The 14,048-nt window shown below is 38.4% G+C and overlaps 1 protein-coding gene across 4 annotated transcripts in view; it reads right to left on the bottom strand.

Moving 5' to 3' along the window:
* Window positions 1-14,048, bottom strand: part of LOC115212739 (double-stranded RNA-specific editase 1) — a 114,415-nt gene that overhangs the window by 100,206 nt on the left and 161 nt on the right. Inside the window, exon 1 of one of the 4 annotated variants that reach the window (XM_029781389.2) lies at window positions 13,480-13,737. The exons of 2 other annotated variants lie outside the window; for them this stretch is intronic. In XM_029781389.2, coding sequence (XP_029637249.1) covers window positions 13,480-13,522 — 43 coding nt within the window. In that variant the 5' untranslated portion in view covers window positions 13,523-13,737. Of the gene's footprint in view, window positions 1-13,479; window positions 13,738-14,048 lie in introns of those variants that run through there. One more of the 4 variants, XM_029781392.2, reaches the window with a different exon arrangement.

The raw sequence follows: 14,048 nt of genomic DNA on the forward strand, positions 1-14,048 counted from the left end.
AGAAAGTTCATTTTCGGCACTTGATGCTTTTCTTTTTCCGTAAAGGAAAAAATGTGTCACAAGCAACCAAAGAAATATGCACAGTTTACGGAGATGTTACTTTATCTGAAAGAACTGTATGGAAGTGGTTCGCAAGGTTCCGAGCTGGAGATTGTAGCTTTATTGATAAAGAGCAATCAGGTAGACCATCCACCATTCATTGTCTCTTCACCAAATCTACTCACAATGATCTGATTGACCTGAGGTTATATAGAAGCCCATGGTGTTGCTCAGTGGAACCCAAGCCCAAAACGATATTTTCTGGAAGCAGTGTGCAAGTCTATACATCTGCATGCATCAACTATGACTGTAACACAATTTCAACTGATGCCTTTACTCGAATGTCTTCCTGAGCCTAAGTGGCACAGATGTGGCTTCTCAGTCCTGGTAGTGACCCACATACTTTTGCACAGATGTGGGAATGATGAGCACCTCTTCATGGAATTTTCCAGTCAGTGCGGTTTGCTTTCCTCCGTTACAACCAGCCATAGTATGCTACATCATCATCATCGTTTAACGTCCACTTTCCATGCTAGCATGGGTTGGACGTATGACTGAGGGTTGGCAAACCAGATGGCTGCACCAGGCTTCAATCTTGATCTGGCATAGTTTCTACAGCTGGATGCCCTTCCTAACGCCAACCACTCCAAGAGTGTAGTGGGTGCTTTTTACGTGCCACCAACACAAGTGCCAGTCAGGCGGTACTGGCAACGACCTCGCTCAAATCTTTTACACATGCCACCAGCACAGGTGCCAGTAAGGCAATGCTGGTAGCTAAAAACCAAGGGCTGCTTCACTTGAAGCTTTTTAAAGTGAAGAAAGGCCTTGCATAGGGCCAACTCTGACCTCCACTCCCTAAACAATGTATGCATTTGCTCATAAAGAACTAGTTTACATTGTTGGATGCAAACAAAGTTGCAAGTCACAGTTTACCTTGTAGAAAGACATCTAAACAAAGACTAGGGGATCTCCCATCCCCAGCTGTTTGCCCTTCGAGGTTTTGATTTTTGTCCTGCAGGGTGTCCAACAAGAGCCACCACCACTCCTTACCAAATAGGCTTGGTATGGTTGCTCTTTAGGCACCAATAGCCCTATAGGCTGCAATGGCTACGTTACATATACATAGATGCACACATTATATATATATATATAAACTTTTTTTCTGTAGTTTCAGCTCAGAGCTGCGGCCATGCTGATGCACCGCCATTTGTGCTGCACTGTTATTACTGAGAGCCTCCTCCAATATGCGGCACTTGGTGAAGAATTGAGTTTGATATAGCTGCCCTCATTTGCACCTCTTGCCGTGAGGTAGGTTCATCTGGGACTCTCGACAGGAAAAGGTCCAGCTTTGATTTAAAAAACCCTACATCTACTTTGTGCAGGTTCCTCAGGTTCTTTGGGAGAATATTAAAAAGCTGTGGGCCTTTGAAACCCAGGCTGTTTCAGTAAATGGTCCTGAAGCACGATGGCGTTGCTGGAATTTTTGACACTATGCAGTGTTGTTCCGTTTTGGCATTGGTGTAGCTTTCAATGCCAAAATTTGGCACTATTACTTCCAGGATCTTCCAGACATATATTACTGCATACTTCTCCCGTCTTCTCTCCAGGGAGTAGAGTCTTAGCTGTTTCAACCTTTCCCAGTAGCTGAGCCGTTGCAAAGAGACAATCTTCTTTGTGAATCTTCTCTGGATTGCTTCAAGGTCCGCTGTTAATTTTACACAGGTAGGTGGCCATAGCTGTGAACAGTAATCCAGGTGGCTGAGAATGAATGTCCTCCAGAGGACCATCATGGTTTCCTTATCTCTGGTTCCGAATGTTCTCAGGATCCATCCAGCCAGTCGTCTGCACTATGTCGCCATCCTGGTAATGTGCACTTGGAAAGAGGTATCATCACTCATGTCAATACCAGGTCCCTCACTGATTTAGGCTCTGGGATTGAAATTCCCTGTGGACCAGTGTACCCTGTAAGTTTCATATTTAGTTTTGGATGCTGGTAGCACAGGGCTTGGAATTTTCCAGCATTAAACTGCATATTATTATCCCCAGCCCATCTGTAGATTGAGTCCAAATCCTGCTGCAGATGTGCAACATCGCTGGGGTTCTGTATTTTCTGCGAGACTTTCGTATCGTTTGTGTAGCTTGCACGGGTGGCTATCCAGGCACTTGAGGGCATATCTGAGAGAGCCACTATAAAAAGTAGTGGTCCCAAGACAATGCCTTGTGGAACACCGCTCACTATTTGTGTGTTCATAGAGGTGGCTCCATTAGCCACTACTGTCTGACTCCTATCTTTCAGAAAGTCATGTAACCACACTCCAAAATATATATATATATATATTTAAATACATATATACACACCCATATATACACATACACGTGTTTTAACATTTTATCAAATAAATTTCTCCAGATTATGTCTTCCTTTGATTTTCGCATATTATGGCAATTAATATCTCAAGCAAGGAGTTAGAATTCAACATTAATTATTAATGATTTCACTTGTCAATTTTCTCACTGATTTAATTGGAGAAAATGATTAGAACAATATTTCAATGTTGTTTGTAGCTAAGTGATATCGTTTCTGAGCAAGACTGGACCTGTCACACGTTTGATATAGCACTGTTCCTTTCATCAGTGAAAGGTAAGGGAATAAGAAAAAGAAAAAAATTGCTGATGAATTTTAAATTTGGGGTCTCTGCATACTGGTGGGTTTATGAACAGAGTTTTGTAATCATAGTAAATAACACTCGTTTGTTGAATGAAGAGGAACAAACAGATATGTCAGAATCCTTTTTTTTTTAATAGATGTTGTGCAGCTTCCAACTTTCTCTAAATGTTGGAAAAGCGTTACCTGCATTGCGATGATTCTTGCCAAGTATCAAAATGTCAATACCATGACTGCTGCTCAATGCTCTGTGGACACTAAACGCTATAAGACATGACATGACCAGCTGCAGCAGAAACTATGAAGCCATGGCCCAGCAGGAAGGGACACAGCAATCATTCTGACTGTCCATATGCCAGGATTCATTGCCACATTTTTGAAAAGGGCTTTAGGCTCAATTCAGGCAGCTGCTGGAGAGGTCTGCTGCTTGAAGGTCATATGTCTGTCTGGCAGCAGGAATCGGCTCTTTGCCATACCTGTGCAAAGAGTCAGAAGTGGTTGTCGGAGAATTTCTACAACTTCACCAGACCCAATTTCTGATCCCCTAATTCCTTAGATTGCAATCCCATGGATTACTGTGTGGGTCACATTTGAGAAAGATGCCAACCACTAGCCAGTGGTCAAGATCAAGGAGGTGTTCAAAGATCTTCCCAGGCACACAGTGAGAAACACATGCACCAGGTTCCGGAGCCATCTTGAGGCCATGGTGGAAGGTAAACAGGGGGCTACTTTCAGTGCACATTTATCTCCCAGCCATATATTCTAGTTAATATTTTTGGAGTTTTAAAAATACTTCTATTTTTGGATGGGATATTATTCCGTTTTCCTTTTATGAAAATTGTCATATTTTGCCCAACCACCCTATCTACAAACATACACAATATTTCAGATGCTTTTAAACTCAAATTGCTGTATGATCACTAATTTGTTTAGTATTATTCTAGTCATAAGAGATGCATATAATACTCCTTGGTTTGGAAAGCTAATGAAAAACATCCACCCCCATTTCACTGCATTTGGCCTTTCACTTCAATACAGAGAGAGAGAGAGAAATTAATGTAGGGAAGAAACAATATATCATGGCAACTCTCTGTGATGTTCTTGAGTATGAATCAGAGAAGATTATATTCCACCGTTTCTAACACAAGAATTTTGTGGAGAATCAGGCAAAGTCAAGTGAACCAAAAACAACGTCTAATATAGAAAGCAACATTTAAAAACACATCATTAAATAGAATATCTTTTGAAGATAAAGATTAGATCTAGTTTGTAGGCACTTTTCAGGAAACTTTGCCAAGTTATTCCCTGCTTCAAGCTTCTTAAAAGCAGCACACGATAAAGATATATCAACTGATTCCACAACCTCAATTTCAGTGGGAATAACGATTCATTCTCAAAATAGCTGGAAATTAAGAAATTCTACACCAAAATATTGTGAACTCTGTCAAAATTTAAACCACTTTGGATAAGTTTCCACCGAACCATGTCTAAATTAAAAGTGTCACTGAACTGAAAAAGCTCACACACGAAAATAATTGAAAAATTGACTTTATAGAGAAGTATAGAACCTCTAAAATATAAAATTATGTTCATGCATGATTGTGTAGTTGGGAAGTCCACTTGTCAACCACACTGTGTGCTATCTTGGACAAGTGTTTACTACAGCCCTGAGCCAACCATGGCATCGAGTGGATTTGGTAGAGGGAAACAAAAGGCTACAGTGTTTGTATATAGCAAGATATACACAGACATGACAGAAGTAAATAGACACCTCATAGAACCTTGTTTTATGTATATTTTAACTTGTAACGGTTTATAGATTTTATTAATTGACACTTTTATGTTCCAGGTTACATATGTGACTGTTTAATTATGTCATGTACAAAAGAAGCCTTGGAACTGTCCAAATTTCGAAGACGCCGTATTGTGAGTTAATCTGAAGGTGAACTAATCTGAAAACCTTGGGATCCCGATTTCTACAGTTAATAGGGTGATTGTGCAATTCACTAGAGAGGGGAAGGAGTCCACATCACCTTGCCCAGGTCAACCAGGGCACTCTAACAGGAGCCTTCTCTTTGCTAAGTGTGAAGGATAATCCTCGTTGCAACACCTCTGACATAGCAGAACAAGTTGATGGCTGTCCCAGAACAGCTGCCAGGTTTCTCCACAAACTTGGTTACTATGACAGAAGAGCAAGAAGAAAACCACTTCTTCAACCAGCCAATATCAAGTGGAGAAAAGATTGGCCCAATCTATACTTACCTATACTTGTAAGAAAAAAAATCTTTTGCTATTTAAGCATCCAGTAAAAACAATACATTTTCCAGTCTGAAAACGGTTACTTGAAGCTCAAAACTCATACCAGACTAATTAACTTGTAAACTTTATTAAGATTAAAATTAAAATTATCCCCCACCCCACCAGAAGAAAGCCATCTCTACTCATTTTTTCAAATATATATAACACTGTACCAAGAACTTTTTATTACTCTACTACATACAGACATATATTTACACACACAGACACACATATATAACTGTGCGGGTGGCACGTAAAAAGCACCCACTACACTCATGGAGTGGTTGGCGTTAGGAAAGGCATCCAGCCGTAGAAACACTGCCAGATTTGACTGGGCCTGATGAAGCCTTCTGGCTTCACAGACCCCAGTAGAACCGTCCAACCCATGCTAGCATGGAAAACGGACGCTAAACGATGATGATGATGATAGATATACGTGTGCATGGAACCATGCATTTGTTTACATCAGCAATTGCTTATATGAAAGTGCAACGGCAGGAGGTGGTCAGTTAGTTTTAAGCTGTGTGGAGTAACTGACCTCACACTCGAAGAATAAGCAATGGGTAGCAACAGGAAGAGCATCCAGCTGTAACCACAATGCTTCCATAATATATTCATCCAACCCATGGAAGCATGGAAAACCAACCATTACAAAAAAAAAAGACAAACAAACAAAAGCTATACAGCTTTTACTGTCTGACCTGGTCATTATCCAAACCATTGGTCAACATAAAATTCCGCTGTTAAAATTTATGAGCATTAAATTGGTTTTACTGCTACAATAGACAAAATATTAAAGAATTTCTTTTTATACAATTCCTAATCACCGTCATTTAACATCTGCTTTCCACGCTGGCATTGATTGGACAGTTTGGCAGGAGGTGGCCAGTTGGAGAGCTGCCCAGGCTCCATGTTTTGGCAGGGTTTCTTTCTGCAGCTGGATGCCCTTCCTAATGCCAACCACTTTACAGAGTGTGCACTGGGTGCATTCTACGTGCCACTGGCACAGGGGCATTTATGTGGCACCGGCACCCACAAGAAAAATATGCACTCTCATCCTCATGCAGGGGCCACACTAACCTTTTCTGTATGGTTCCATTTAACTATAAAAATATAAGGCGACCCTTTTTAAACACTGAATGCTTATTAGGGTCCAGTAGAGTAAAATAAGAATCAAAGGGGTTGGCAGGCAAAAAAAGGGTTGAGAACCTCTGATTTGAACCTTAGTAATTCTCAGATTATTTAACAACCAGAGAATCATTAGCCATCAAAAGTATTGAACTAATTAAGATTCAGTTGAATTCCTAGACTAATCACTTCCTCCCTCGAGACCGAGACCCAGCTCAGATTAATGCCGTCTTTCATTTCTCAGTTGATTCAATTGACAAAACGGCTTTCCAAGAACTGAGCCAATAAAAAATATCTCTTGTTGGAATCTCTATTAAATTTGAAACCATTATAATAATGGTTTCAATTTTTGGCACAAGGCCGGCAATTTTGGGAGAGGGGACTAACTGATCACATCAACTCCAGTACTCAACTGGTACTTATTTTATCATCAACCCCGAAAGGAGGAAAGGCAAAATAGACTTCAGCAGAATTTCAACTCAGAACATAAAAATGGACAAAATACACCAAACATTTTGCTTGGTGTGCTAATGCTTCCACCAGCTCCTTTCTACTAAATGCAGGAGGCCTGAAATTTGGAGGGACGGGGACTAGTTGATTACATTGATCCCAGTGTTACACCAGCACCTATTTTATCATCCCTCCCCACAAAGAATGAAAGGCAAAGTCAACCCCGGCAGAATTCAAACTTACAACGGGCAAAACACTGCTAAGCATTTCATCCAGCATGCTAATAATAATAATAATAATAATAATAATAACAGTCACACTTTGCATTGTTTGGAGAGAAAGTAAAACAAGAGATGCAGAGAGAGTTGACATAAGAAGTGCAGATAAGGCTTAGTGGCAGGCAAGGAGTAAAGAAGTGCTACACACAAAGAGAAGGCAGCATAGAGGGGAGGGGGAGGAGAAGGATTAAATAACAGTAGTTATGGGATGAGTTATACAAATGAGAATCCAATTCATATAATTTTATTTAAAGGGAATAAATTGGTTTTCTTCTGAAAATTAATATTTCATTATTTTGTGTAAGTACCAAGAAATTTAATAAAAGTCGAAATTATAATTATAGTACATAGATCATATTTGCTGATATTGCTTGTGTTACTAACCGTGTGAAGGTCCATGGCCCAGTGGTTGGGTGTTCCACTCAGGATGGTCAGATCATGGGTTCAATTCCCGGACCAGGCAACATGGTGTGCTGCTGAGAAACTACACTTCATGTTGCCCCAACACTGTGTAGGGACCAGCATGTCAAAGAAGAGACCCAACATTTCCTCTACTTGTCGTAAAAGAGGTTGACATAGGATTTGCACGCCGACCCCATAAGAGCCCTCACCAGTCACAACAAATCAAAGAGACCCGTGGGTTGGAGGGTTTGTTGCTTGAGTATTGCAGAGACACCATTCCACCAGGAATAGGGGATCACCAACAAATGGTGGATGCAGTGATGTGCTGTTACAGCACCTACCACTACTGCCCATGATGGCAGAAAGTTGTTCCTCCTCCATACTTGGTAAAGCTGTTTCTTGAATCAACCAAGCCACAAATTAATTTCCTAACTTTTTGAGGTCAGAGAAACCAGATATATACGGAAACTATACTTCTAAAACAACATCCAAATACAAGTAGTTGGGGTTTTTTTTTTCACTTGGAACGTGATACAGTTGTTCCATTTATGAATTCCATCAAGGAATATGCTCAATCGCTTGTAAGCACAGAATTTATTAAAATTAAGTTATTTCTCTGTTTACTTCTATTACATTTTTGCAAATTTCCGAAAATCTGAAAACCCAGCAAAAGTCAATATTTGGAACCACACACAAGGGATGAAGGAACACCATTCCAAGACACAGTTCCAACTCCAGATTTTGTGTCTATATTTTAGTGTTGTTTTCATTTCTGTTTAGAAAGCTACATCATTGCCAGACTTTCACATTTTATTTATTACCAACGCTCTATACCAATGACATTATCAGTTAAAGTCGATAAATGTCAATTTTTCAGACGCCTTCCACAATCTGTAGTCTTAATTTATCATACATAAAAATTAGATTAATTATTTTCACATATATATATATATGCATACAATATTAGTTATAATATCAACAGGCAAAAGAGCCAGAATTTACAGCACAATGGCTTTTATTATACTACTAAGTTTTCTATGACATTTACATATTTTTGCATTAAACTCCACTAAACACACCCACTTAAGGCAATATATTTATAGCCAACAGTTTTCAGAAAACAAATTAAAGTTTTAATATTAAAAGTTAACTGCAGTTTTTTAAAACCAAGCACCAGGAGAGAATTGCTTCATAAAACCAAGTTTAGTCATGCACGAAATAAAACTCCAGTCAAAGAGTGCAACTGCTAAAGAAATATTTTTAAACAAAAATCTATAATCATGGAAATGTCGGAATGAAAGAAGCCGGTGGTGGTGAGGTGAGTCCATGTTTTAAAATAAATAGAAAACAATATTCCTTTGTTTGTTAGGAAATGTTTTAAAGAAATCAAGAAAGAGGAGATTCAACCAAGGCAAATCAAAGAATACGGGGGGGAGGGTTCATAAAGACAAAAAAAAAAAAAAACAGGTTAAGTATTTTTTCTCAAAAATGGTAATTATATTAATTCGTTAACAAATGAAGGCACATGGCTTATTAGTGTATTTGGCCCTTGATCGTAAGGTTGTTAATTTGATTTCCAGCAGCACATTGTGTCCCTTATTTCACATTGCTCCAGTCCACTCAGCTGGTACCTGTAATTCAATGGGATCAACCTTCTTGCATTCAATGTGTGATGTTGAATCTCCCTAAGGACTGCTTTGAGGATAAGCACGTCTGTGGAGCACTCAGTCACTTGCATATTAATTTCACGAGCAGGAGGCTGTTCCGTTGATTGGATCAACAAGGCTTGTCATTGTAACCAACCGAGTGCCCAGCCAATTGCTATAAAAGACTTTAATGAGTATCAGGAGGTGTAACAAATAGCAATGTGACACAGACGAAACAGGCCTCACTTTCCCGATCCCTGTTACAACTTCAACCCCTTTCAATATCAACCTGCCAGAAACCAACCCTCCTGGTTCTGTGATACAAACTCCATTCTAAAAGTATCTGAACTCTTTAGCATTCACATTGATTTGCCAAATGTAACAACACTCATTGTTTTGAACTAATCATGCATTACTTGATGGTTTCCAGATGTCAATGATGATAAATTGTCTATTGGAAAGGTGTGAGAAGCTGAACCTGACCAACTTGAATATAAATAGACAATTTGGCCTGAATCTGGTCAGTTTAAATGCTGAAGGATTAATTAAAACCTTCCATCAACATTTTATGCTAATTTACGTTTATGCTAATTTATGCTATTTTATGCTAATTTACGTTCCAAACACCAGCTTAATAATGAAAATTATTTTACTAAATTCATCATAAACTGACACAATGTTTATTTCCACAGAAATATGGCAACAAAAAAAGTACATTGTACAACTAAATTGGTTGTTGGGCCGAGTGCAATAGGGAGGCCTGTTGCTTTTTTCTGTGTCTCAATCTACTTGGTACTTCTAAATATGGTTCTAAAACAATAAACTGTTGACAATGGAGACAGTCATTTTACCAATTAACATACACACACACTATTCACTTGATCTTCACTTTAGCTTTATCATTATTGTTGCCAGTGCCAAACCAAATCCTATGACTGGCACCCAGCCAATGCCAGTGCCACTGGACTTCCTGTGGAGGTGGCAAGTAAAGAAACACCATTTCGACCCTGTGCTTGAGGAGATCCATTGAGTCAAGTACACCGACATCAAAAATCAATTGGAAATTGTAGTTGTGATCCCTGTGCCGGTGGCACGTAAAAAACACCATCCGAATGTGGCCGATGCCAGCGCTGCCTTGACTGGCTTCCGTGCTGCTGGCACGTAAAAAGCATCAACCGATCGTGGCCGTTACCAACCTCGCCTGGCACCTGTGCCAGTAGCACGTAAAAAGCACCCACTACACTCTCGGAGTGGTTGGCGTTAGGAAGGGCATCCAGCTGTAGAAACACTGCCAGATCAGACTGGAGCAGCCTCCTGGCTTTCCAGACTCCGGTCAAACTGTCCAACCCATGCTAGCATCGAAAACGGACGTTAAACGATGATGATGAGTTTATTGTCAGAGTTCTTTCATCACACAGGAAAACAGTCATTAAAGAATAGGATGTATGAGGAAAGCAATGACAAATAAGCAATCACTAATAATAATAGCAAGAGCACTCAGAGAGCGCAAACCCCTGCCAAGGCAACACCAACGTCCTGTCAACAATTAGCCAAAGATGATTTTTAAAATGAGAATACCTGAAACTCGACTGCTCTTACAAACAAGAATACTAAAAATGAAACCAACCGCTATACTTCATGTAAAGTAAATATAACAAATAATCCAGAATCCTTGTCCGGTACCAGACTGATCTCAAAATCTAATCAGTTTGTGCCAGTCACGAGGCCAAACATCCCTGAAAGTTTCATCCAAATCCATTCGGCAGTTCTTGAGATATCTTGTCCATGGACAAACAAACATGGGTAGAAACAACATCTCCACCTTAAGGTGGAGGTAATAAAGGTAAAGTGAAGATCCACTAAAGTGTGTGTTTATTGGCAAAATGACCCTCCCCAAATACAACACATGATTTCACATCAAGAATCTAGCAAAACAAAACATACGTAAAAAAAAATTGTTCAGAATATCTTACGATGTTACCTATTTGTTTCCATGCCAATCTTGTTACATTCATTTTGTTTGATGTAAATGTCATTCCTACTGTTAATAATGAACTTGGTAGATCCATTTCAACCCTCACTGAGTAAACTGACACTCAATAATATTCAAACTGTGACCATCCTGTTTTATATTGCTGATGAAAGGGACATTTATTTAGTCACTATTTCTAGCAAGCCAAATAACCATACAGAAACTTTCTCATTGCACTTTCAAATAAGAAGTGAAAACTGGCATCTGCCACTTGCCCTCAAGTGCCATACGATGGCCAAAAGTCTGAAAGATTCATTGTAAGAAAGGTGAATAACATCTCTCTAAACCGAAAAATCCACTGCCTTTAAGGCCACAATTCTCAGCAATTGATTTGCTCCATCTCAAGTGATAGAAATCAATCAAGAGCTCCAGATACAATAGAGAAAGGCAAATAAAATTGCTCATAACACACCAGAATGACCTACCCATAATAACACTTTTTCTTTGGGTTATTTTCCATGTTATATTTGATAAAGGGAAGCTTTCCCGAAATATAATAGAATTATTAAACCTATGTAAAGTGATACAATATCTTGTCAGTTTTTATTTCTTGGTATCATATATTTTGCCTAATTTCTCACCTGCATTGTTTAAAGGCCCTTTTAAAAATATACCTATCTAGGATTTCGCTTTTACTGCCGCAAATCAGCCCTAATCGATCAATGGGATATCAACCCTGTCCATTTTTTACTGCATCGTGCAATCTTCCCTTAGTAAGACTTTAGTTTAAGGAAGGTCTGACTCCTGTTTCTAATAGTTCTAGCGGCCACATAAACTGTATATTCTACCATCAGGTGCCAACAACAGAAGCAAGATTTTAGTTTTGTGCGGGGTTTTTTTTTTTTTGTGATGACAAAAACATTTAGGTTCAACCCCAGTCTACGGTATGAACAATGATTGCGTTTTAAAGAAATTGTGAATAATAACTAATTAGATTTGCGATTAAGATTTAATTTCATTTAACCATAATAATAATATATGCATTTTTGCTTTGTTGAAAACATTTTAGAAGGTTGATATTCCAGACATCAATGTCAACCAAATCGAAATATAAATTAAGAGATTTTATAGACATCAGTTTAAATTTCAAATATTACACCATGCAATGGAAACTGAATAATTATATAACTTATGTTGTTTTAAACTAAGACGATGTTTAATCTATAAGAACTAGGATTTTTATACCATCACTAATTTTTTAAGAGCAACATCAGAAAAAGTAATAATGTTGGCAGGTTTTAGGCGGCAATATTTCACGACAAACTATTGAAAACAATTTCTAGTTAAACATGAAGTAATTCTTAGAAACGTGAAAGAAATACAAGAACAAAATTATCAGTTTGAAAGGAGGGGGGGGGTCTTTTTTTTTTTTTTCTCAGCAGACAGCGGGAAGAGAGGAGTTTTTATGACAAATGAGAAGATATGGAAGTGAACGTAGAAACAACTGGAGATGAAAGAAACTATTGATTTGTAAAACCTTCCCCGCCATTTCATTTCTATTACAAAATTAAGGGCGATCAAGATTTGATTGAAGTTGTTATTATTTTCTTTAAAATATCGAAAGTAAATTTTGAATATATTAAATAGTTATGAAGAGTGAAGGTCAGAGTAAAACGGGGAGATGTTGAGTAGACGAACACTAAACATTAGCTAAAACAGCACATGGCTCGACGGAGGGGGGGAAAAACTTGTCTGAGATAGAACGGGTTTCTTCTTCTGCTTTTTTTCTATTTAGAAATATGCAATTTCGGTATTGATCGTATATATATATATGTGTGTTACATATATATATATATATATAACGCACACACACACACACGTTTATATTTTTGCGTCTTTATTGATTAGACAAGGCAGAAAAATAAAATTAAGGGAGTGCGTGTGGAAGGAGCAAGATGTCTTACGAATTAAACAATAAAGAAATATTGATGCAGAGAAGAAAGGTGATGGAGAAAACTAGAATAACAAAAGAAATTAATAAGATGCTTTCATATACGCAATTTACTGGGTTTGACGGTGGAGATTAAGAGAAATTAAAATTAGAAACGGCGTAATCATTATTGAAAAGGCATTAAAAGTGATAAAATATAGGTTAGCCGGGTTTAAATAGACACGAGTCGGCAATTGAGATAAAAGATATTTAATATTCAGGTTTTTATACCGGTTTTGTCGGATAATTTCAAATATACAAAAGTCAAAGCAATACAGAGAGTTTAAATAAAAGGAAAACGATATAAAGAACAATAGAGACAAGATCGCAAACACCATTTTTGGCAATTTTAAAAACTGGTTACATAAAAGCAGAGAAAAGTGAAACAGTAAAATAAAATGTTTTGAAGAAGAAAAATAGATTTAGAAAAGAAAAAATGGTAAATTTAATAAATTTTTAAATCAAAAAAGTAAGCGAAATAATATAAAAAAGAGAAGAAACTACTGAGAATGTTAAAGGTTTGTGGAGGAGAGTTTAAGCGGAATGAGAGAAGATTAATTAAGGAGAAGAGGATAAGATTTAAGAAATTAAGGTCTTTTGCAATTACCTACCTAAAGAGAGATCCTTCATTTTGGAGATGTGTAGATCCCGCATTGCTCCCTTTTTTTTTTTCTTATGAAGGTAGGGGTTTAGTTGGGGAAATAATTTCAATAACTAACACGGGTTATTAGTATTATAGACTGATATATATAAAGGAAAATGTTGAGGGGAACAGAGAGGAAGAAGAAGCTAACAATGGATTAAGGAAGCCGCTAACGTGATTCTGTAATACACACGTTCGCCTCCGCCGCCGCCGCTGCTGATATTCGTTGGTGGCGTATAATGGACGAGGTAGGAACCCAAGAGAAGCAGATCTTGGGGAAATTTGCATAAATCGTCGTCGTTGGTGGAGGTGGAAGAGGTGAAGGTGGTGGTGCCGCCTCAGCCGCCACCAATTTTGAACAATTACAAGCACTTCCCTCCGCCGCCGCCATCGTCGTCGTCGGTCAATAAAAAGGGGGAAACAAGTGGCAGATGTCACCGGTGAATGAATTAACAAGGTTTGGGTGGTAGAATAAAAAAATCTAGAGTGTAATGATGCCGGGCCGGGGCTTGGAGAAAGAGCGAGAGAGAAGGATTT

The sequence above is a fragment of the Octopus sinensis genome, linkage group LG6 (genome assembly GCF_006345805.1).
Source record: "Octopus sinensis linkage group LG6, ASM634580v1, whole genome shotgun sequence".
Classification (NCBI taxonomy): domain Eukaryota; kingdom Metazoa; phylum Mollusca; class Cephalopoda; order Octopoda; family Octopodidae; genus Octopus; species Octopus sinensis.